The following is a 24,110-nucleotide window of genomic DNA, read 5'->3' as shown; positions in this document are numbered from 1 at the left end:
TAGGGTGGGGAAACATAAGGTACAAGTATAAATGCTCCAGAGTCAGATTTGGAGGATTTTAGGAAACAGCTCTTGTAAGGAAGCAGGTTAAACCTCCTTGCAAATTAAAAGAAAAAAAGCCCATAAACACAAATCCAGGGTTAGTTCTGTATATTAGTTGTGATTTTCATGAAAAACAAAATGCTGAAATATTTTGCATGTCAAAACTGAGTCTCCAGCTCATGAGTGTAGATCTAAGGTCTGCAATAACAAGAGACAGGCTGGATTTGGAATGTTTTATTATTTATAATAGCTCTACCACGATGACGTAAAGTCTACTCTTGTTAAGAGTTATATTTTCTACATTCCATAGAGAAGATGCATCAAAGTAGATGACCCGAATCAGGCGTAAATTTTCCTACATTTGTTGCAGACAATGAGACCAAGTTTCTGGACTCCCTTCTTGTCTAAATTCTCATTTGTAAGTTTCTATTAAGAGATCAGCTGGGACGGTTTGTCCACATTTCAAAAAATTTGGAGATGAACATAAGGAACCTACTCCTACATCTAAGTGCACAGTTCAGTGCCAGTGCCAATACAGTCCCTGTTGTCCAAGAGTGCTGTAAACTGTTCACAGTATCAACTGTGCCAGAGCTTCAGGGTGTCTGTCAGAACTGTCAAATCCACAAAATCCTGAGAATACTTGCCAGCCAGAGTTGCCCGGGGAAGATTCACACCTAAGTATTGGAGAGTCTGTATATATTCATGCTTCCTTCCACTCCTTTTATAGATAAAGTAAATGTAATGGCCAAGCATCTAATATTTTACCCAAAGTCTAACAGTGCATTTTGTATTTTCTTATAGTAAAAGCACCTCTGTTCCAGAGAAAGATACAGCTATAAAGTCTATAAGAAACTAACAGCTTTAATTATTTAATTACAAGTTTGCTTGAGTCTTGTAGCAGCTAGAGAAATGGTGAACAGGACTAATTAATGACAAGCCTAAATCAAAATAAGAACAAACCAAAACCATTCCACTTAATTGTCTGAGGTAGCTAGAGCCAAATGACTTCAGTAACGTATTTAAGAATGCATATATCCAAGAGTACAAACCAGAAAATTATACATTTTTCTCTGGGGAATGGCCTCATTCTCAAAACTTCATATCTGGACTTTAGACTTTTATAGGGCTCCTTTTAGACATAAGAACTAGTGCTGATAGATTTATTTTCTTTAAATGAATTCATCAAGGGGACATTTTTCAGTGGAAAATATCTTTGTAAAAATCCTTGGACACTGTAAAAGAAAATAACTCTCAAAAGAGTTCAAGTCTAGCCTGGCCAATTTTTATTTTCAAAACAGTTATTTCCATTTTTAACAAGCTAACTTCTTGATGAATAAAAAAAACCAAGGAAAGTTTCCATGGGCACTAATCATTAAGATCCAGTTTTTGAAAGCCATATGAATCCCTCTATACATGTCATAAATGCTAAAAATACTTTTAATATACAAATATTTTCTTAATGTATGAAGAATAGTGTCAGCTAGCTTCAATAGGCCAATAAGCAAGAAAAGGACAATTCTGTAGCTCATCTGTAAAAAAAGCATGTGCCTGTAAAAAGAATTAAGCATTTTTTTGAATGTTGCCAAAATTCTGCAGAGACCTGCTTCAGAGAAAGCGATCGTTCTGTATGGGCTTAATCACACACAGAGATACATAATTTTCTACTATAAACATGTTAAATGCAGTTGATAATAGTGAAATTGTACTGATGCTCATCCATTTTTTTACCTCTCACATATTCTGAAGAACTGCATAGTACTCTATGCTGTTTGGCATTTTAAGAGTTTTTTTTAAAGCTGATAAATCTGAAAAAAAAAGAAAGATCAAGTCGAAAAGGGAAACGGTTGATGTTTTATTTATATATCTTGTGTTTGATAAGAAATTTGAGACATCATTTTAGAAAATAGCATTCTAAATCATACAAACATTTTACAATTGCAACTTACCATCTGTATTTAAAGGAAACAGCAGCATAAGCCCATCAGAAGGCTAATGTAATTTTAAGGTACCTCTGCATACGTTCTGTTATTCTGATTTAAAATGTCATATTCTGCCTAGGTGCAGAAGAAAGAAAGGCTTTTTTGGGGGAGTTAGGCTTTGAAGTAGTAAATAAGCAACACAGAGAGTCAAGTCAATAGGTTAGAGAATTAGACAAGGATACCAATTACATTCACTTGCCTTCTTTAAGAGCTTGCTACCTACTTAAAGTACTAACATAGTGTCTATTGCTTTAAATATCACAGTGTTCACACCAATAATATACAGAAATAGGCAGGGTTGCGTTTACTATACCCCATTTTAATAAAAACCATTTCTCATAAACAGATATTTCCAGCTCTTTTGCACAGTTGTGTATGAAAACACTTATAATTTTTGCTTTTACACGCAGTCATTTATAATTAATATACTAGAATTGCACAAAATTTACTTAAGTTATCTAATTAAGTTAGTTTAATCTAAAGTTATTTTCTGCAGCATCTCACTCTTGCTGCTTAATAAGTTGGTTAGAATTCAAATACTAGAGAAATAATGCATCAAAGAAAACCAATCAAGTGTAATTTACAAAGGTACAAAATATACAGCAAAGTTAACCTCTCATTAAATAAAATATACAGATTAGCTGATGTTACAAATCATTAGCTAACACCTTATTTTAAATGATAAACTTGTCGTGAGCTTCCCCCTCACCTTCAATATAGGAGAATTACACAACAGTTCCTTTCCCTGTATGTTTATGCAATGAGTCACATTCACTTTAACTGCTGATAACAGAGGACTGTGTTTATCGTTTTGCACAGTGAAGCCAAAAATAATCCCTGGTGGAACTGCAGTAAAGTCAATGTGAAACCCTAGAGATCAGTTTTGTCTAAGGTATGACAGCCTATTCATCGAAATATTTATAGTAATAATGCCAATCATATCACTGTGGTGGCTGTTAAACCTCCATGAGAATTCTCCTGTAATCTAGCAATCAATGTACCATTAAAATAAAGTGTTGCCAATATACTCTGCAACCACTGTTGTTAAAACAGCAAGCTATGAAAACTGCCTACTTATTCTTAAACGGATCTCCCTGATAAAAAATGAGTTTTAATAAAAATAGCATGTTCCCACTTAAACCAGCCATTGTAATTAACAGTTTGGAATGAAGGGTAAGTGCTTGTATGTTAGGTTAGCAAAGAAGTATAACACCAGCCCTGACTACTGCAATGTCACACCCCTGATGTTTACTCTTGGTCCAGGCGTATATTAACCATGGCAAAGCATCGGCCTAGGCTCTGAAAGAACGGTACAGCAAAAACATCTGTCAGGCTCTTCCATACAGTTTGCACTGAAGGCAAGACCATGAGACAGGTTTTCACAAAAGGCACCACAATCCTGTAAAAGAGAAAATTAAAGATGTGAAGATTGGTGCTGCTACAGCAGGGGGAAATAAGGATAATGAAACACAAGTGTGACATCTTATGGCAAAGGAAGTGATTTTATAACTCAAAATATTTAAACAAGTTGATTTCACTCTCTTGCAGTCCTTCTCCATCAATTTTGTTTGCTTACAGGCTCATACCTGCACATGCAGAAGCACCATGATGCATGTGGTCCTCAGGCGAGAATAAATTGTGTGCAGTACAGGAGACACCAGCTTTCTTTTCATCATCTCTCTGCTTCCTAGTCAGAAATTCTTTTACATGCCTTTTAGAATGATGATATTTTGCTGTTCTCTCGCTGCTGCTGGCAGGGCTGGTGTACATGATATGCTGTAGCCCTGCTGCCACCAGCTGTGGCTGAAGAGCAGACTCATCTCCTAAAGACTTACTTGTGCTGTGGTAATATCTGAATGTGGGTCTTTGGGGCTAGACAGAAACACCATGTTCTCCACTTTGATTGACTGAAAACAGTGCTCTTTACAATCTGTTCTTGCTCTGCTGTCTCTTCTGGTGTTTCTCCTATCTGTCTCTCTCCCCCCCACACAAATACACAGGCACACATGCACATCACCATTGGTGTCTCAATCCTGCCAACCTAACATCCCTGTTACAAGTTGCTACAATAAAACAGAAAAGGAAAGCAATATCCAGTTACATCAGATTACTACAGTACAGAGACATGCCGCACTGCAGAAAAATGGGCTGATCCTGTAAATTTTTTCATTTGTGGGTGAGAAATTAACATAGAATGAGGTCAAAATGCCTCGTCAGGGGAAAAGATCATCTTATTTACTCAGGGTGCATACTTGAAAGTATTGTGCTTTCATCTCCTAAGCACTGGTAAGCAACTGGTAAGCAATACTCCATATGTGCCAATTCCAAAGCAATGTCTTTAGTGGTGCCTTTAGCCAAGCACACTAACAAAGTAGGTGAGCCTGAATTGCACCTATGGGCAGCTCACAAGGGCCAGTGGGTACATGATAACTGACCACACTATTTTAAGTTATTCTCCTTTCTTAATTATTTACCAGCCTAAAACCCTGGTCATTTCACTAAGCTGGATGTTCTTACTTTGGTGCAGAAAAATTAAATGTATAAATAACTTATGTAATACTGAAGTGTACTAAAGCAAAGTTTTAAAAGAATCTCTGTGCCATATTTATTTCCTAAATTAGGTAAAAGAAGCTATAGATTCTTTTGATAAAGATAATAAATTCTGTTCTAGTTTATCGTTGCATTCAAAATTTAAATTCCCAATCTTGCATCAACATAATTCTGCTGCAAAACTCTCAATGACTTTGGTGGGAATAACAGAAAATATTTAATTTACTATTTCATCATAAGTCTGAAAAAATAAAAAAAAAGTACTGTGCATTTACATTGCGTGCCTCTCAGAATAACAGTGTAGAAAAAACCCCTGACCCATTCAAAAATGTTGAAGGTTAGAAATGCACAGAGTCAAAATTAATTACTTTCACTGTTTATCTAACTGGATTCTCAGCTTTTGTCACACAATACAAGCCATATACTAGTATGTCCATGCTGCAGTCTAAGCTAGCCCTGATGGATTTAAACGAGAATAGTTTTTCTAAAACCTTCTCTTTTGTCTCTGCTGAAACAGCTAGTAATATACACCCCATATAGAACTGTGGGTGTTACTGGAATAATGTGTCTCTAGTTTTCAACCGAACACTGTAAACTATGTGCTTTATAACCACCTATAATACCACTGCATATAGAATCGATGATTTCTAGAGAATAAAATCAGGCCTTCACCTGTTGGAATACAGCTGATAAACATCAGTAATGCAAAGGAAAAAAATAATTGGTATTTCTCCAAGCAACACAGGGAAAATGCCAGAAATGGCTACTCAGCTTGTGTTGACTTCAACTCTTTTCCATTTCAGTTTCCATGTCACTGTCCTTTGCTGCCATCTAAAATTAATTTGGCATGACTTTTTTTTAAAATCTAACTGAACTGGAGAGAAGCAGAGAAGCTGACATTTCTACTGGACCCTCTGTTGACAGGATTACACAAAATACAAACTAAACAAACACCACACTATGCAGAGGTTTCATAGAAAGATGTAGAAGGCTGGAAATGCAGTGATCATACTACTTGCAACTGCTGTAGGGGTCATTCACACAGTACCAGAACTCAACCTATATTGATAATTTTAAATAAAATAAACATTAAAATGTTTTGGTAATGCTTTATAATATTTTAGCACTTGCTATCCAATTTTATGGTAAATGGCAAAAACCAATGTAGGCTAATTCCACAGGGAGGATACATGAGACGTAATAGCAACCAAAGCTAATTAATGTAAATAACTTTCAATTTTAAAATAAAAGTCACTCTACTTAGACAACAATTACTCAAACACCTTTCCTCAGAGAAGAAAATCCTTTACAGCCAAGAGAGCCATAAAAGGTATTTTCTAGCTTTTAAAATATGAGTGTGTGTATATATGTATTTACATGTATGTAAGTCCGCATCCTGTTCTGCATGGGACAGGTTATTCTATGGTGCAGTATTTCCAAATCATCAGAGGGTGCAATGTGTCTTCTGTGGAGTTACCAGGCACACTCAAAAAATAAATAACCAAATGCCATTAGAAGCCATGTATTTGTTTTGTGACCTGACAAATATAACATACACATTCTTTACTCACAATGCTGTGGGTTTACTCCAGTCTGCACTTCTATTCACAGATGTGGTAACTGCTTGCTTGAATAATGTCTAACAGTGAAATTAAAGGTAGCATATCCCACAGATATCAACATTGATGCCAAATACTGGTACTACTAGTGTTACCAGCACTGGGAAGAAAGTGAAAGCTCTATTAAATTTGTCATCTAAGCTGAAGACAGCTACCTATATGACCTCTCATTGAATCTTGCTATGTATGTATTTATTATAAAACACCCATTATTATAAAACACCCATCCTTTCACTAAGTAGAATGAATTGTATCTTTTGGGAACCATTGAACTGAAAAAAGCAAATTACCCCATTTTTTCCCATCCAATCCTATTTTGTCTTCATTCTGTTCAAGGCATGACATTTAAAAAATCATACCCTTCAAACTTTCTCACTTCAACTCACATTTCTTTTTTTTCTCCTAATTCCTGAGCGAATGTTGTCAAGAACCAAACACCTCTTGGAAATGGCAGAGCACAATTTAACTCCCACTAATAAGGAAAATCAACTTGTCAAATACTTGGGCAATGAGGTTGGAGTAGTCACGCACTGTTAGTTCAGATTCCTGCTTCAAAGTGAACAATCACATCTTCTCCTGTAATGTTTTTCAAAATTGAACCTCAGACATGTCTTAATGCTATTTTTCAGATCCCACATGTTTCTGTGCTTAAACTACCTAATTACAAGTATGCACACATACTACATCATGATTTTGAATTAGAAGTCTTGTATGGCTCTACAATACAAGCAAGGATTGTGAAAAGATGGCTAACTATCACCTAGAATTGTACAGTTTCTTGTTGTGTCCCATTAACCCTTGGGAAGAGTGAGGCAACAGATAACCACCAAAGTCTTTCACAACTCCTATGCAGTACATGAAGTGCATTATAACCAAACATTATCTATTCCAGGACCTGGGTACACCGGAAAAGATAAAATTACTATAAAGGAAGCAAGAGAACATCCACCTACTTCCTCTTCACAAACCAAGGGATATGTATTGGACATCAAAGAAGAGGCATCAAGGCAACACCACCAGGTCATAAGGTGCAACACCACCAGGTCTTCATGGCATAGCTGCACTATAATTTATTTTGATTTCAGGCAGTCAGTAGGGAGATGGTTTTAGAGTTGATTATGATAGTAGTAAGTTATGTAAATGAAGTTGTGGAATAAAAAAAAGGTAAGAAATTATGCATGTCCATATATGCTTCTCTGCATGGGAGTCCCTGGCTACATCTTAGCACCGTGAATGGAAGCTCAAGCCAAGATGGTAAGAGTATAAGGCTGTGTGAGTCCTTGTGGTTTACAGTCCATTTCAGATTCCAGACTCAAGCTATGGATCCTCAAATGAACCACTGATTACTAGTGTCAATATGCAACATACCCAAAAACTATTCAGGTAAGACTACAAAAAAGCATATATGAAATCCAAGTTTTAATTTCCAAGAGGTGGCAAATATGTGGCTTGGAACAAGAATCAGCCACTGATCTATAATAAATATAATGGGTTTGCATGTGCTGCCTGAAAAACCAGAAGTGTTCTGCTCATGTTCAAAAACCAATAACCTTAACAGCTGCAATCTAAGGACATATTTAAAAGCTTGCTAATTTTCACAGAAAGATGTTAAAGCTCAGTCTGGAAATTTCTGCCATGTATAGTCTGGGGTGAGAATGACAGTCATCTGCAAAGGAAAATTAAAGCAGACTTCCTTGAACTGGCTTATATGTAGATCACCAACCTGCTAGCTGGCCCAGTTTCAGCCCATAAGTATCTTTTACCAGGTAGTGTAAAAGCAGATTCTGGCTCAAGAAGCCAGTTTGAGAACAGGAACAGAATATGCTCCATCTTTATGGTTAAAATGAAAATTAAAGTATTATTACGTATTTCTTACTCAGCTTCCTTTTTGCTCTTCAGGAAGACTCACATATTTGCTGCCTTCTATAGCAATCATTTTTCTGGTGAAAGACAACATTTACTATCGGGTATGAGGGGGGCAACTTGCAAAGTGTCCTTGAGCATGAGAAATGTTGAGTCAGACTTCTGTGGATTTTATCATGCAACTGCAACATGTGTGACAATCAACAGAGCTTTGTACTTGAGTACTTCCAAAAGTTGTTGAAACACTTCTGAATTTAGCCTCAGGAAAGGCTCCCTTATGCCATATCATCATCATCTCACTGGTTTGGATGATTAATGTGAGGCACAGAGACTCTGAGTGGCAGCCTTCTGGGAGGGTGTGCCCAGTGTTTTCCCATGACATTTAAACAGCTGAAGACAGAGTTATAATGGAATTCCCTTCCTTTCACCCACAAAACAAGAAGTTACTTTTTTTTCAGACCCGATGGGGCTACAAGGGAGCCAATACCATGTGTTTAGGGCCTCTGTACCTGCACTACTCCTGCACTACTCTCTTAAATGCAGCAATGTTGAACTTCTTACTCCCATGAAATCTGGAACACTAATAAGAGCAGAGAAACCAACTTAGTTTTGGTGTGTTCCACTTCTGTGTTGAAACAAATCCAGCTTGGGTTTGTGGGAAGATGAGACTATTGGCTTTGGATGGTAGCACTGGATGGGGCTCAAGGAGGTGTAGACAGTACTACTGAATCACATGATCCTTTCACACCCATCCCAGGTGCAAGGAAGATCAAAGGGAGAGATCCCTTCTGTAGTGACAACAAATGCAGGGAAAGAAAATAAGTTGCTGAGGAAGCAAGGGTGTTCACAGAAAGTCAGGGGAAACTTTTCAAATTAAGTGCCACATTCAGACAGTCTATTTCAGATGTACTGAGAACCCACAGTTCCTGAGACAGTCACTAGGGACTACTTGCATAAATAGAAACTGACCTCTGAGTCCTGGATCAGTGAAATTCATGTCTATGTATCCAGTCTGTGAAACCCAGATACAAGATCATTGTGAAGCACAATAAAGTACTACAGGTTTTATAAATTTGACACTGATGAATTTTTCCATAGATGTCCCACTACTGGAAACTTATATATACTCACTGTACCCTTAAGCAGTCACACTGTACACTATGGCACAGTGACAGCTGACAGACCTAAAAATCTGGCCACACTATGCACTGTTTGTTCATAACAATTTGGGAACCAGAGGTGTAACAGGTGGGCAGCTCTAAACTGCATTACAGCTCCTTCGGGTATTATGCAAATACTATGCTCCAAAATTCAAGTTAATCGGTTTTCAAAGTGGGTAATGATCATGTCATCAAGCCAAACTTCCATTCCACTTTCAAAAACTGAAATCTGCATCCACAAGATTGACACTACGGTTCAGATAATCAGTGTATTTGTAGTGCTTTGAGTTTGCTTCCAGTCACTGTATTGCATTTTGCTTTCCTTAACAACTTCTTCATGATTCCAGTGTTATCCAAGTCAAATGAGACTTTGCCCAAAACTCATGTATATGCAATCATCCCTTCCTCTGCAGCCTGCTGGATTCTCAGTTCTTTCCCCAATCTCATTCTTTTCCCTGCCTTTCTACCTTCTCCACAGTCATCTCCCTTCGTGGTCTCAAGGTACTCTTCCCTAATATTTTGCCAGTGTATTATATATTTAAAGTACATCAGGTTGCTGTGACTTGGAGGGCCACTGTATTTGTCTGTGAACTTGGGCCATGGCCAGAAGCAGCTTTTCTGAGCTCAGCAGGGTTTTCTGCTTAGGTGGAAGGGCTTTGGGGCACTGCATCTAGAGATAGCCATGTACCAGATGCAAGACAGTGACAGTACATTTTGTGGCACTAACAAAGAGCGGGCTGGGCCCTCAAAAGCTTTCTTCAGTCTGTGAGGAAAAAAATGAAAGAGGTAACTGTACTAAAGAGATGTCAGGTGTTAGTAATACTTCTACATTTTCATTTAAAATACACCTTTGAATAAATTATGTACTTCAGTTCTTAAAAAAACGCAGTCATTACTATTACTCCAGAAGCCAGCCAAGGCTGGAATGCATAGCTGTAGGTGCCATCCAAATGGCAATATGAGCTCTCTGCCCCAAGGAGCTTAGTCATGACGGACTGCTGGTAAAAGCAAGGCAGGGAACTGAATCACAGCGAAAACACTGTTTTCTTTTCTCTCCCTTCAAAAATAAAGCAGCTGATTGACTACCGGTTGTAAAGACGGAGATCGCTGGCTGGGCAGTAACGCATGCTACAGGCGGAGAGCTCTGCGGAGCTGTCGGCAGACACAACACGGGCTTACCAGATGTGCAGGCAGCTGAGTGCCGCGAAGATGATCCCCACGACCAGGGCCAGGGGTATGGCAAGGACCAGCGTCAGGAGTTTGTAGATCACGTACTTGCTGAGCTCAAACAGAGCGTGGCTGCAGATCCAGACTCTGTCGAAGGAGTGGGTGAGCTCGGGCTCCGCGATCACATCCTCGAACCCCAGCTGGAACGAGAGGCGGCTTTGCCGTCACCCGGGGCTGGGGCGCGGGGAGCCCGCCGGGGACCCCCCGCTCACTGTTGACCCGAGACCCGGCCCCGGCCCCTTCAGCCCCCGGCCCGGCCCGCACCTGAAGGTGGGCGTTCATCCCGTGGGGGTCGCGGTCCAGCTCGTCCTCCGCGCACTTCTCCGCCTCCGAGAGCACGGGCCCGCCGCTCCGCGGGAAGTTGTCGTCGTCCATGAAGATGCGGGTGTCCACCTTCTCCGTCTCCAACCCCATGGCGCTGCCGCCGCTCCGCGGCTCCGGCCCGGCCCTGCCCCGTCCGCCGCGGCGGCCCCGCCGGGCCGGGCCGGGGCGGAGCGGGGCTGCCCGGGACACGCCCCGCGGGCCGCGCCGGGGCCGGCGGTGGGAGCGACGGGGAGCCCCGAGCTGGGCTCAGGGTGGGCGCCTGCGTGCATCCCGCCCGCCCCCCGGCTCGGCAGCTGCTCCGTGGGCGCTCAAACCTCCAGAAGGGTCCCCCGGCCGCCCGGCACCGCCCGGCGCGCTCGGTTTCCCGGTTCCCTGCGGTGCCGGGCTGTCACCGCGGCGTGACGGGCCTTTGTCATCGTTTGTGGCATCGCAACAACAGGCAGCGGGAACAAAAAGCCTAGGGGATTATGCATTGGGCCATGTTGGACCGTGTCTGCCAACCCTTTGCAGCTGTAGGGAAAACAGGGAAAGAGGAGGGGAAGGGAGGTGTCGCCACTGCCCACCGAATTCCCATGTCCGGCCCCACCGGCCCGTCAACCCCAGCGTGATTTACTTGACTCTTTCTCCCTAAACTGCATAATTTTTGCTGCAATAAAATACTGAATCTGCCATTACAAGCTATTTTCGTGACCTCTTTGGTTTTAGCTTCAGTCCGTACAAATTATTTCCTCTTTGTTTTATTTGAGAACATGTTTTAAGCCTAAAAGTGGTCTATATAAGGTAAATTATTATAATGACTGCTAAAAGTATCTGAAAATATTGATACGCAGTGTGAGCTTATGAGCTGCCAGAAGTTCATTCTTGCTGCATTCAATAACCACAATCACCATCACTCTCAGAGAGAAATGATATTACTAACCAATAATCCAGGCTTGTTAAATTAAAAAGCAAGTTGCTAGGGGTAACTTTCTTTAGTTTTCACCACTGCATTAAATTAAGGATAGCTTTACGGTTTGAAAAGCTCACAGGAAAGTGATATAAAAATTACTTAAAGTTTGGGCAGGAAATCACCTATTGCAATGCTCTGGACCACATTGCATTGTTTTTGACTTCTGCAGAAAAGCTTTGCATCTATGTCTTACTCATGTTGACACTTTTTTTCTCCCATGTTGATGAGTTTACTGATACTGCTGTCACGTAAATGGTTTGGATCCGAGCAATGTAGCTGTGGCTCTTAAAGGCTAAAAGCCTGAAAATACAAGTTTACAATAGGTTCAAAGGCAACCAAAGAAACAGCGTGATGACTCATATGCTTATGAGCTGCATTTCTACTCCCCTAATTCCTCTTTGCTCCATGAGTGAGAGGAATAAAAAGGCCAGTTGACAGAGTCAAGGTCCAGCCCCATCCTTCAGGGTGCTTCTAGAAACTATTCTTTTTTTAGCCTATAGATACAGGGGCTGAGTGCAGCTCAAAGGCACTCATCAGGCTTCTGGAGGCTACTTGGGTCAGGGACAGAAATTTGGTTTAGTGCTGCTGAAAACCAAGGTAGGAGCAACCAACAGAGGATCCCAAACTAGCCCCTTGGTTACACAAGTCAGACCATACTCCTTTATACCAACTACTTCCTACCTCTCCCCTCACTAGAGGCGAGGATTGGGGTGCGAGTGCACAACCATGGAGCTGCTTTTGAACAGCTCTGCCCATTTCCCAACCACTTCTGCTGCAACTCAGTCTACCCAACCAGCTGGAGCAGTGACTCTGTAGCTCTGTTGCTCAGTTCCAACTTTGCTGACAGCTAAGGAGTGGTACTTTTTGCAAGATCTCCCAAATCACCATCTGCCAGTGGAGAGTGGGCTTGCAGTACCAGCCGCCCTTATAAAAAGCAAATAGCACTCTCTTGTTCATGTCCACCTGCTTTTTGAAATCTGTTATTGTAATGACCGATAAATGTTGAGACAGCACCATGGAAAATGAAGTGTTTACCTTTGTAATCTCTGAGGATTTAAAATAAAGCAATGCAATTGCTCCTGAAAGAATATTTTTCATGAAAAAAGCATATTTGTTTTATAAGGATATTCTTGTTTAAGCTTCGAGCATTGCTTTGATTATTGTAGTGCTTTATATACAGATAGAAACTGTCTTTCTTGACCACAGCAGGGATGTCAGTTATATGTCTTTTGGCAAAAGCTTTCACAATTATATTTTGCATTTGAGAAAACCTCTGTCTTTGCAACAAGACATAGACAATGGCCACTTGGGCCTCATCCATTCTATTTTGCTTGTCAGGATGAGTTCAGCTCTCAGGGTGTCCTTTTCCTGTTTTCTCTCTCCTTTCCCTTTAAAAAATATCTTTAATTTAATCTAAAAGTACCATATAAGATTATAATATAAATAGCACTTTATATTTTCAAAGAGATAAAGGACACCAATTTATTTCCATTGTAATTTTGTTGGGAGTTTTAACAGATGTGTACTTCAGATATGTTATTCCCTTTTCAAGATCAGTATTGAAAATCTGAATGATTTCAGAGGAGCTGTGAAAAGAGTCTTTTATTTTACCCTCATATCTCTATGACATATCTGGGGAGTTTTTGTTACTACCATTTCACAGATAGACAATATACTGGCATATAAAAAGTTCAGATGGGCTCTAAGTACTTATTTGCATTAGGAGTGAGGTGTAAAAACAGTGGCTACAGCCCTCCCCTGACCATGCAGCAGGGTGGAAGGGAAAGGCAGCTGCACAGCTGAGATTTCAACAAGTGAACCAGGCAGTGTTAGTGGACAAGTTGCAAACCCTTTCCCCAATTTTCCTTCTCATAAATGTATGCCTGGATGGAAATTCACATGAAGGAAGTAGGTATAGAGAACTCAGAAATTTGTGTGGCATTCAGGGATATGCGAGATGTGTTAAAATGAAGCAAAACCTGAAGGATCTTGCAGATTAAATATATTGATTAGAATGCAGATTTTCTTGTTTACACAGTGGGCAGTTTAAATATTCAAATTTGACACATATAGAGAGGTTTTACCTGTAAACTCTAAATCATTGTATTGATATAGCCATATCTGTTCAAGAAAAAAATTGTTTCATAGACTACATGTTTGAAGAGTATGCGTAAGAAAACCTGATGGGAGACTTTTAGAAAAAAGTATGTGCATCATATGTATGCCAGTTTGTCACCACTGAAGCAATGACCCTTGACTTGTTCAATTTAAAAGCATAATTAGATCCTGTCCCTGTGTGTGGAAACTCCCTTGCTCTCAGTTGCTTTTCTTGTCATTTTTTGTCCTGTGGAGTGTAAAATTCGGCATTTTCAGTGACCAGTCAATGCAAATAAATGTAAGCAATGGCTAAACATTTGTATTTATTTTACTGAATTATATACAATGCTGCTGGCTGAATTATATACAACGCTGCTGAGTTTAAGCCAAATGCTTCTACGAAGGCTGGTTTTATATGTGTTGGAGTGAAATCTGCTTCGAGAGTCAGAGTAGAAATGACACGATAAATATGTTCAGGTCAAGAACTGGTTGCAGAAATGATTTTAGGACTTTCTGGATCTCTTTTAGCCAAGCTAGGTTAGTAGTAATAGAGATGTTTATAGTACTTTTCAGCGTGCCTCTGATTTCTGATATGAGAAAGGAAGAAAGAAAGTACTCCCATGAGTTCTCCTGAGTTACTGTTTTGATGATTTACTAGTTAGTGCTCAAATACTTTCCAGCGAGGGGTGAGAGAGTTTGCTGTTTAATGCTGACAATGGGAATACGGTTCCTCGTCAGCAGATGGAGAGCACAGGGAATAGCAAAGGGGCTGGGCTCATACATTTTTTAATACTTTCTTTTTCTTTTTTCCCTTCAGTACAAGTCTGGTAACGTTTTTAGAGTGTTTTCAAAATTCATTCTTGTGTGTTTTTATTTTTTTTAATATTTTTTATTCTTTTTAATCTCACTGCAGTTTCTAGGATGTATCAGCAGAACTGTTATTAATGTGTTAGCACGTTACAGAGTAAAACTCACGATGATTCTGTGAGACTCAGATTTGAATGATGAAAGGAGTGGTGATCTAGTTGAAAAGATCCCAGGTTGGGATTCGGAGGCTGACCGCACGTGTGATATGTATTAAATCATAGAATCATTAAGGTTGTAAAAGACGTCCAAGATCATCGAGTCCAACCTTTGACTGAACACCTAAACTAAACCATAGTGCCACATCCATTTCTTGAACACTTCCACGGATGCTCCCTGGGCAGCCTGTTCCAGTGCCTGACCACCCCTTCAGTGAAGAAATTCTTCTTGATGTCCAGTGTGAACCTTCCTTGGTGTAGCTTGAGTACATTTTCTCTTTTCCCATCCCTAGTTGCTTGGGAGAACCCCCACCGGGCCACAACTTCCTTTCAGGTAGTTGTAGAGAGTGATAAGATCTCCCCTAAGCCTCCTTTTCTCCCATCTAAACAATCTCATCCGCTCCTCATATGACTTTCTCTCTAGACCCTTTACCGGCTTCACTGCCATTCTCTGGGCACGCTCCAGCACCTCAATGTCTTTCTCACCAGTGCTGAGCACAGAGGCACAATCACTTCCCTAGTCCTGCTGGCCACTTCAACATTTGCAACAGTACAGGGACTGTTAAAGATTATAAGAAACCCTAATGGGCTTCCTGCTGGTGGGTCAGCTGTACATTGTAAAAGGTGAGAAAGGAATGTAGGGTATGGAGAGCTACTCAATGCTGGATGGCAACTCCAGAGCCTGTTCGTGCCTCAGCCTTGCCAGAGTTGGGGAGGAGAACCATCTGCTTTAACCTTGCAGCATGGTGGTCCAACAGCTGCCACTGTTCAGCTGACTCACGGTAGCTTGTAGAAATGTGGTAACCCAAGTGTTTATGACTGTTTATTCATATGAGCAGAGCAAAGAAAGGCATTCAACTTTGGTGTAGCATGAAACCAGAATCTGAATATTCATCAGAAGTTCAGAGCTTGGGCTATTTGCCTACTGAAATGAAAAAGGAAAGAGGATATTGTGGAGGAGATACAGAAACAGCTCTGGTGCTGGTGGGGTCTGCAGGAAGAACAGGGGATTTCTCCATGAGCATCCAACAGTTAGACCAGATTCTGAGTGAAAATCATGATAAAAGCAGTAATTGTTCTTGTACCTCTCTGCTGCAAAGATTCTGTGATTAGCTGTCAGTGAAGGAGCTTCCTTTACCTTGGATCACACCATGTTTTCTGGAGATTGCTAAATGCTCTGTTTGAAATAGGACTCTGCTAATGGTTGTTTTATTCGTTCTTCTACTGATGAAGTGTCACTTTGCAGGATGCTAATTAGTTAGCTAATTAGGTGCTAATTAGCTTCTTGACCTCTGTCAGGCTTGGTGCTGTGACCACTTCCCTGGGGAGCCTGTTCCAGTGCCCAACCACCATCTGGGTGAAGAACCTCCTTCTAATGTCTAACCTAAATCTTCCTCTGACACAACTTCTGGCCATTCCCTTGGGTCCTGTCACTGGTAACCACAGAGAAGAGATCAGTGCCTGCCCCTCCTCCTCCCCTCACGAGGAAGTTGTAGACCACAATGAGGTCTCCCCTCAGTCTCCTCCAGGCTGAACAGACCGAGTGACCTCAGCCGCTCCTCGTACAGCTTCCCCTCAAGGCCCTTCACCATCTTCATTGCCCTCCTTTGGATGCTCTCTAAGAGCTTAATATCTTTCTTATAATGTGGTGCCCAAAGCTGCACACAATATTCAAGGTGAGACTGCATCAGTGCAGAGCAGAACAGGACAATCACTTCCCTCAACCAGCTGGTGATGCTTTGCCTGATGCCCCCCAGGACACAGTTGGCCCTCCTGGCTGCCAGGGCACTACTGACTCATATTCAACTTGCCATCGACCAGGACTCCCAGGTCCCTTTCCATGGCACTGCTTTCCAGCATCTCATTCCCCAGTCTGTGCAAACATCCAGAGTTGCCCCATCCCAGGTGCAGAATCTGGCACTCCCCTTGTTGAACTTCATCTGGTTCATGATTGCCAGTCCTCTAACTTGTCGAGGTATCTCTGCAGGGCCTCCCTGCCTCTGAGGGAGTCAATAGCTCCTCCCAGTTTTGTATCACTTGCAAACTTGCTTAGGATCCCTTCCAGTCCTGAGTCCAAGTAATTTATGAAGATGTTGAAGATCACTGGGATGAAGATGGAGCCCTGTGGAACCCCACTAGTGACAGGTCACCAATCTGATGTTACCTCATTCACTATTGCCCTCTGTGCTCGACCTGTGAGCCAATTGCTTACCCACCATGTGATGTGTTTATCCAGCTGTGTGCTGGATATTTTATCCAAAAGGATCCTGTGTGAAACAGTATCAAAAGCTTTACTGAAATCCAAAAAGATTACATCAGCTGGCTTCCTTTGATAAACTGTGTCAGGTTGACAGGCTTGTAGTTTCTGGGGTCTTCCTTCTTGCTCTTCTTGAAAATCAGGACAACATTTGCTGGTTTCCAGTCAGCTGGGACCTCTCTGGATTCCCAAGACTGCTTAAAAATCACTGAGAGAGGTTTTACAGTGACATCATCCAGCTCTTTGAGGATTCTGGGATGAATCCCATCAGGCCCCACAGATTTTTAGGAATCCATCTGGAGCAGCAGATTCCACACAATTTCAGGGTCGACTGGAAGGTGATCGTTCTCGCAGTTATGGTCCTCCAGCCTAGGGTACTGAGATACCCTTGGTCTGCCATCCATGTTGGAGACAGAGGCAAAAAAAGTGTTAAATACCTCTGCCTTGTCTCTCTTCCTGTTGGTGAGGTGACCGTCTGCATCCTGTAACAGGCTGATGATGTTTCTATACTGCCTATTGCAATTAATATATGTAAAAATCCTTTTTTTATTTTCCCTACATTTCTGGCCAGCTTCAACTCCAGCTGAGCTTTGGCTGCATGAATTTGCTCCTCTGTATTCTTCCCACATCACTTGACTTTGCTTCCACTGGGCGTACACCTTCCTTTTTTTGCCTTATTTTCAAGAGAAAATCCTTGCTCAGCCAAGCCAGCCTTCTGCCTCACCTGCTTGACTTCTGACATTTGGGAATTGCTGCTTCTGTGCCCTTAGGAGGTCATGTTTGAAAAGTGACTAGCAGTGATGGACCCCAGTAGCTGCAAAAACATTTTCCCAGGGGACTTTACTAATTCCCTGAGCAGCCTGAAGTCTGCTCTCCTCATGTCCAAAGCTGAGGTGTTGCTGGCACTTTTGCTCCTGTCAGCATAGATTTTAAACTTAATCTCTTTGTGGTTGCTGTGGCCAAGACAGCCACCAATCTCCACTTTGCTCACAGGACCCACTCTGTTGACAAGCAGCAGATCAGGGAGGGCATTTTTCTGAGTCAGCTCTCTTAGGACGTGTTCCATAAAGTTGTCATCTGGGTTTTTTAGGAATTATCTGGCTGCTCCTTTGAGAAAAACTTTTTCAAAGGAGATACAATTTAAAAATGCCTTTAAAATTGAAAAATACTTTGAAGACTCCACTGAAAAAAGAGATGAGAATGGGAGACAAATGCTCATGTGAGCAACTGATAATTTTTCTAATTATTTAGATTAGAAGTGTAGTTGTTCCAATTCTTAAAGGTGCATTGGATTACATTCCTTCTCTCTGTTAGGACTTTTCTAGTATGAGTTGGCCTGCCCCTGTAATGTCAGTGCAACTGGTCCACGTATTACAACACCTGCATATATAATATATATACACGTTATATGTATGAATGTATTACAGTGTTTTGCTGTGTTCAGCTTCTTCAAAGAAAGGAGATAGGTGCAGATAGAATTCAAAGTTGCTTTCCAGACAGGATGCACATGATCAGTAGTCAAAGTCTAGCAAACTGTGGTTAATGTCCAGTTGGCTGCTTTCATTTTTTTCCCCTCCAGGTTACTTCCTCCCAAGGCTATGAGCTCTTCCTCTTTCTGTCTATCACACAGCTTTCTATTAAATCCGAGGGTAATAAGGAAACCCTTGCCTGAAGAGTCGGCAGCAGTCAGTGAGTTCAACATGTGCTGAAAGAAAGTATTGTGTATGTGATGCTTGCATCTTAAAATTTCCTTCAATGTTTATGTTTGCGGCAGCAGTGGCAGGAGACATAGCAGAGAACAGGGACTAAGTTAGGGATTGGTTTGTTCTCAAAAACTGTTTTGACCAGAGCCAGATGATCCTTGAATAAAATGCTAGCTACTACTCAGTCTTAGTAGCAAGGAACACTGAACTGTGGAGATGAATTAATAAGAACAGGAATAAGAAATTTTTAAGACACCTGCTGTAGATAGATCTGAGAAAAGAGAACATTTTTAGTCCTAGACTGGCAAATCTTTTACACATTCCATTCTTGAGAGGCTACTTCAGTCTACTTTGAAAATCCAACATGCATTTTTTTCTCTTGTTTAGTTTCCCTTCCTCTTTCTCTATAAAGGTCCCTCTCTTTTTGTATTCATGCCTTTCAGACTGTAGATTGCTGTATCTCTTTAAATGTCATAGTGCCAATGTCTTAAAAATTCAGTTCTATTTTAGTCAGCCTCTACATATCAGTCTCTCCAGCTCTCTGATCATTTTTGCTGTTTTCTGGATTCTTTCCATTTTCTCACTCAGTCTTTCTGATAGTTAAACAGCTATAACTACCTGTAAAATTCCTGACAGGCGCACAGGGAGTAAAGTTATCTATAGATAGATTTTCGCCTCTCTTCTTTTTGTCTTGTTGTGTTTGTGAAAATAGCTCAAAACTGTTTTGTTTGTACTGCAAGCAGTGCATTTATTTTTTGTGTGAGCTCTCTCTCAGTCATTATAGCTTTAAGATTAGTCAGTGCTTTGGTTTATACCAGCTGAAGGTTTGTCCCTTTTATTTTCTGTAGGCTGCTTCAATTTATAGATGAGTTTTTGTTATTTTTTTATCTGTGTGCGTTCTTGACTTTTTCTATGACTTTCTTCTTTTTCTCTTTGACAGAGAATTCTGCATGAAGACCCTTATCCTTCTGTTAGAAACCTGTAGATCATAGAGCTGAAATAAGTCAGAGCTCCAGATTTTCCAGCTAAACTTTTGGAAATGACAGCAAAATCAGAGCCTTGAATGTCAAAGCCTCTGTCCAGGCTATATATGGTAAAACAACACAGGCAATAGTCTGAACTCTAGGCCACTCCTGAGACTTAGATCCCTCTTGCCCTTTGAGGTAATGTTCCCTCGAACTGAACTCTGGTTCCTTAAAAATCCTTCTCACACTGGGCCAAGAAATGCTTTGAGAAGGTTACTGGGGCCCTTCTAAGGAAACACATGGGAAACATGTCCCCAGAGCACAAGGGCAACGAAGCTTCATATATATCTACACTTTGTTTTCATGTTGGTAACTGTCTAAAACATATACTGGCCACTCTGAACCTTTGAACATCAGGTTTATTATTGACATATATTGAGAGCATGGCAACCCTGAGGAATTTCTTGGATTATGACTCATTGTTTTCCATTTCAGCAGCTCCAGGTTTATTTTGGTGTATTTTAGATTTAACTCTTTTAATTGTAAGCTTTCTAGTTTACTTCAAATTTGTTACTAAAAGAGAAGACAAGAGAACACATCTCTTGAGGACCTTCTGACATAAATATGAAAGCATCAGTATGGTGACTGAACGCTGAAAGCTGGTAGATCAGGGTTGTTTTTCTACATATATAATTTCTGGCAAGAGAACTGGACTTTTTGTGCTATATTGTCTTTATCTGTGTAACTCATCACCATTACATTGTGTGGGAATGAATTGCAGTTTTGTCAAGCTCATGTTTATTAATCCTGTGAAGCATATCAGGGAACACAATTGCCTTTATACATGCCCAGTGTGCCATTTAAAAACATGTTAGTTTGTGCTGCAGAATACTGGGTACCTCACTTCCAGTTGTACCATGAAGATTCAAAACTTTCTGACAGACTCTCCTTTTCTTTTAGTTTAATTTTATAGTCCACATCCTGGGACTATATTTTCATAGCGTGATACTGTATAAGTACCCAAATTCTCAGAAACAGTATATTAAATATTTTCAGCCACTTAGTTTGCCTCACTGGTATATCTTTTGCTTCTTGAACTGATGTGTAGTAAGGAAAAGTGCAGTTCAGCATGCTTGGTAGGAAATCTATGAGGAGTGAGAAAGCTGTTTTAAATAGTCTCTGCCTGTTGCATGTGATGAAATGGATGCAACCTGCATTTTCAAAGTGAGTTTGAAAATACAGTACAGACTCAACTTTGGGATCAACACGATGTCTGATGAAAAACCAGCATATCAGGATGTTTACTGGTTTTTCTCTTGTTCCAGTGGAGATATACTTTGTCCAGTCCTTGATTTGCAGTTGATCAGGTCAATGGTATGGGTAGGGTCAAAAACCACCACTCTTTTCCTAGCTCACTGCCTGCCCATCCCACTGTTAGGAAGCAGATGACTAGTTTCCCTGCAGAGTTGTTGCTTGCGATGACTTTTGTTAATGCTGGGAGGAAAGCTGAGGCGCCAAGGGACATGGAGGAGTCCATTTCTACTCACAGTGAGTGCATAGGATAAAGCACAAGCCTGCCCAGAACTGTTACCAGCAGAAATAGCAGTGCAACCCTTAGGGCCAGATATTCTGCAGATTGACAAGGATGTATTTTACCAAAAATGCTCAGTCTGCCTGGAAAGACCACCTGTGAGAGGCTGACTAGGAGGGATCTTTAAAAAATAAATGAGACTGCAGTTGCAGAACAAGGGCTGTGCAGTCTAACTGTCCCTCTTGTAGGTGTCAGAAGGAAAAAAAGTTCACCTTCACCTGTTGCACAGAGAATAGAGATTATTCTGATATTTTTAAAAATACCATTTTGACACAGACCTGTGAGAAAACGTCTTTTCTTTCCATTTTTTTCCATTCAGAGACATTATTTCCAAATCACTGTGACATGAAAGAGAATGTGTTTACACAGTATTACAGAGTGTCTCTGAGAGAACATATCTGTAGGCAATATAATCTGGAGAAAGATGTCATAAATTCCACCCTATTTCATGACCCATCCAGGAAAGGTTCTTGTTCAGACACTGATCAAAAACCAGCTATCATCATGTATGCAAAGATGATTAACAATAGACAATGAGAGCATTTACCCAGAGCTCACCAAGGAGTGGGCGGTGGGCAAAAATCTAAAAAAAGATTCAGGAACAGAGCTGAAGCCTGACATGGTTAGCGGAAGGATGTTTTTGCAATAAGTATGCCCTTAACAACCACAATAATTTGTTCCTTTCTAAGTGCTCTGTACAAGCCAATTGGGCAGTGGGTAATGCTGGCCAAACATTCCTGCGTTTGCAGAGAAGTGCCACATGCTTTCTCTGTGTGCAATGTTTGAAGAAGTTGCAAAGCTGTTTTCCCTATAACATCTGCAGATTATGACTAACAAATAAAGAATCAGAAGAGTACAGTACTGGCTATGGCATCCTGCCCACTGATAAACTTGTTCTCTCTTATCAACCCTGGCAGTGTGTGTGCTCTGGCCATCCAAGTCCTGATGGCTGCAAGAAAGCAGACACTGTAGCAAAATAAGGGAAACAGCATCACTCAAGCTGGAATGGTAGAGAATGGGTGAAAATGAAATACAGGGAAGGTGAAAAGCCTCATATCATACCTTTTGGATATTATACAAATCTCCACTAATAACCTCTGTAGCAGGAATTTATAGAACAATCTCGATGCAGAAGAATTTTGCCACTTGTGTGCCACTCTAGTGGCTTTTACACAGTGTCCAAAAGAAGCTGAACGCTGCCAAGGTTTTGTATTTCCCAGGTACAGAAGTTACAGGAACTGTGAATCTTATCTGTGTTCTTATCTCAACACGCTTTTCAGAGAGAAGGGGACTTGGTTTTCGGAGTCTGTGCACAGCTCAGCCAAATGTTTCATGTCAAGTCAAGTTCAGGGAAAGCAAAAAGAGATTCAGCACAAAGAAATTGTTTACATTCTGGGGCTGCCCTTTTGTAGGTTGAAATCAGGGTGACTCAGTCTTTTGAAAACCTGAGGGATGGAGAGGTTGAAAGGCTGAGAGCACCTATTCCTATTCTTTTCTATGTGAGACAGACTAATTTGGTCTGATTTCTCTGTGAGGAGGATTTGAAAGATACTGAAGTAGAGATCCATATGGTAGAGGCTTCCTGTGAAACAAGCTGCTTGTGGTTTATTAACTGTATAATACACTGATTGAGGTTAACTAGTGAGACAATATCTGTTCCTCTGTTAACGATCAAAGAGTTTGATAGGGAAAATAACCTGCGAAAATAACTGTTTAAAGTTCCCTATATTCACACTGTCTTTCAAAGCAGGGTGTCAGCTCTGCCAGTATATCAATTAGAGTCACTGAAGACCTGTTCATGCACAGCACCTCTCTACAATCTGAACCAAGAAGAACTGGGGACACAAGTACGGTAACCAAAGCAGAAACTCAAGCCCATTTGCTTGCTAGGCACAGGGCAGCAGAGAAGTCTGGCATTACAAGAGAAACATCTATCCCTGGATTCCAGTTTTGGACAGTAGAAAAAAAAGGAAAAAAAGAATAAAGCATTTTTGCATTAAAATGTGCTTAAGTATGCCCACATATGTTAATAGTCTAGCAGACAGACTTTGAAATCAGTGATCCACCGAAGTCTCATTCCCTTGATACTAACTATTCTCACTGCTAAGGGGTCCTGGTGGTTTCTGAAGAGCTCTGGAGTAGGTCAGGTTAGGTAACAACTATGCTAACAACTGATTGGGTGGTTGGTTAAGCATCTCAATTCCATTCACCAGATCAGAATTCAAGATTGGGAACTCAGTCCATTCATTCAGGAAAGGCGGTCTCTCTGTCTACTGACTCCATCTACCAGCACAAGCTTGCAAACATAATAAAAGCTCTTTTATGGCCCTAGCAATGCACTGCACACTTTTGTGACAGGCAGGTAATTGTTTTGAGTATGCCAAAAGATCAAATTTAACAATTTATGACCAGATACGAGAGATGTAAATATTGTTTGATGGGACCTGGCCAAGTGCCGACCTGCAGAGGGTAATTCCAGGGACGTAACAGAAAGGTTCAGCCACTGCGAGGAGAACAGAGTGGCAGACTCAGAGGTGGCTGTTGTGGTTTCTGGTTCCTTGGCACTCATTTAAGGGAACCCTTGTTTGTAGTGGTTTAATTCTGTGGACTGTAAAAATGTTTGTGATTTCTTTCATGTGGTTGTGTGACACCATCATATCTAAAGTTTGGTTTGTGTGAGGTTTGATAGATTGCTTTATTCATAGGCTTCTTGGATATTGATTTGGAGTTAACTCTGGGTGCTCTTATTTGGCTCAGCCATT

The 24,110-nt window shown here is 40.9% G+C and overlaps 1 protein-coding gene across 1 annotated transcript; it reads right to left on the bottom strand.

Moving 5' to 3' along the window:
• Positions 1-1,881: 1,881 nt before the first annotated feature.
• Positions 1,882-10,919, bottom strand: CAV2 (caveolin 2). The gene is made up of 3 exons (XM_064656034.1): positions 10,705-10,919; positions 10,393-10,580; positions 1,882-3,420 (listed from the first exon to the last, which is right to left on the bottom strand). The coding sequence occupies exons 1-3, from the start codon at positions 10,852-10,854 to the stop codon at positions 3,270-3,272; spliced, it is 489 nt and encodes a 162-aa protein (XP_064512104.1). The 5' UTR covers positions 10,855-10,919; the 3' UTR covers positions 1,882-3,269.
• Between the last annotated feature and the right edge of the window lie 13,191 nt (positions 10,920-24,110).

This window comes from Pseudopipra pipra, chromosome 5 (assembly GCF_036250125.1).
Source record: "Pseudopipra pipra isolate bDixPip1 chromosome 5, bDixPip1.hap1, whole genome shotgun sequence".
In the NCBI taxonomy this organism is placed as follows: domain Eukaryota; kingdom Metazoa; phylum Chordata; class Aves; order Passeriformes; family Pipridae; genus Pseudopipra; species Pseudopipra pipra.
This window is presented reverse-complemented; position numbering and strand designations above follow the sequence as displayed.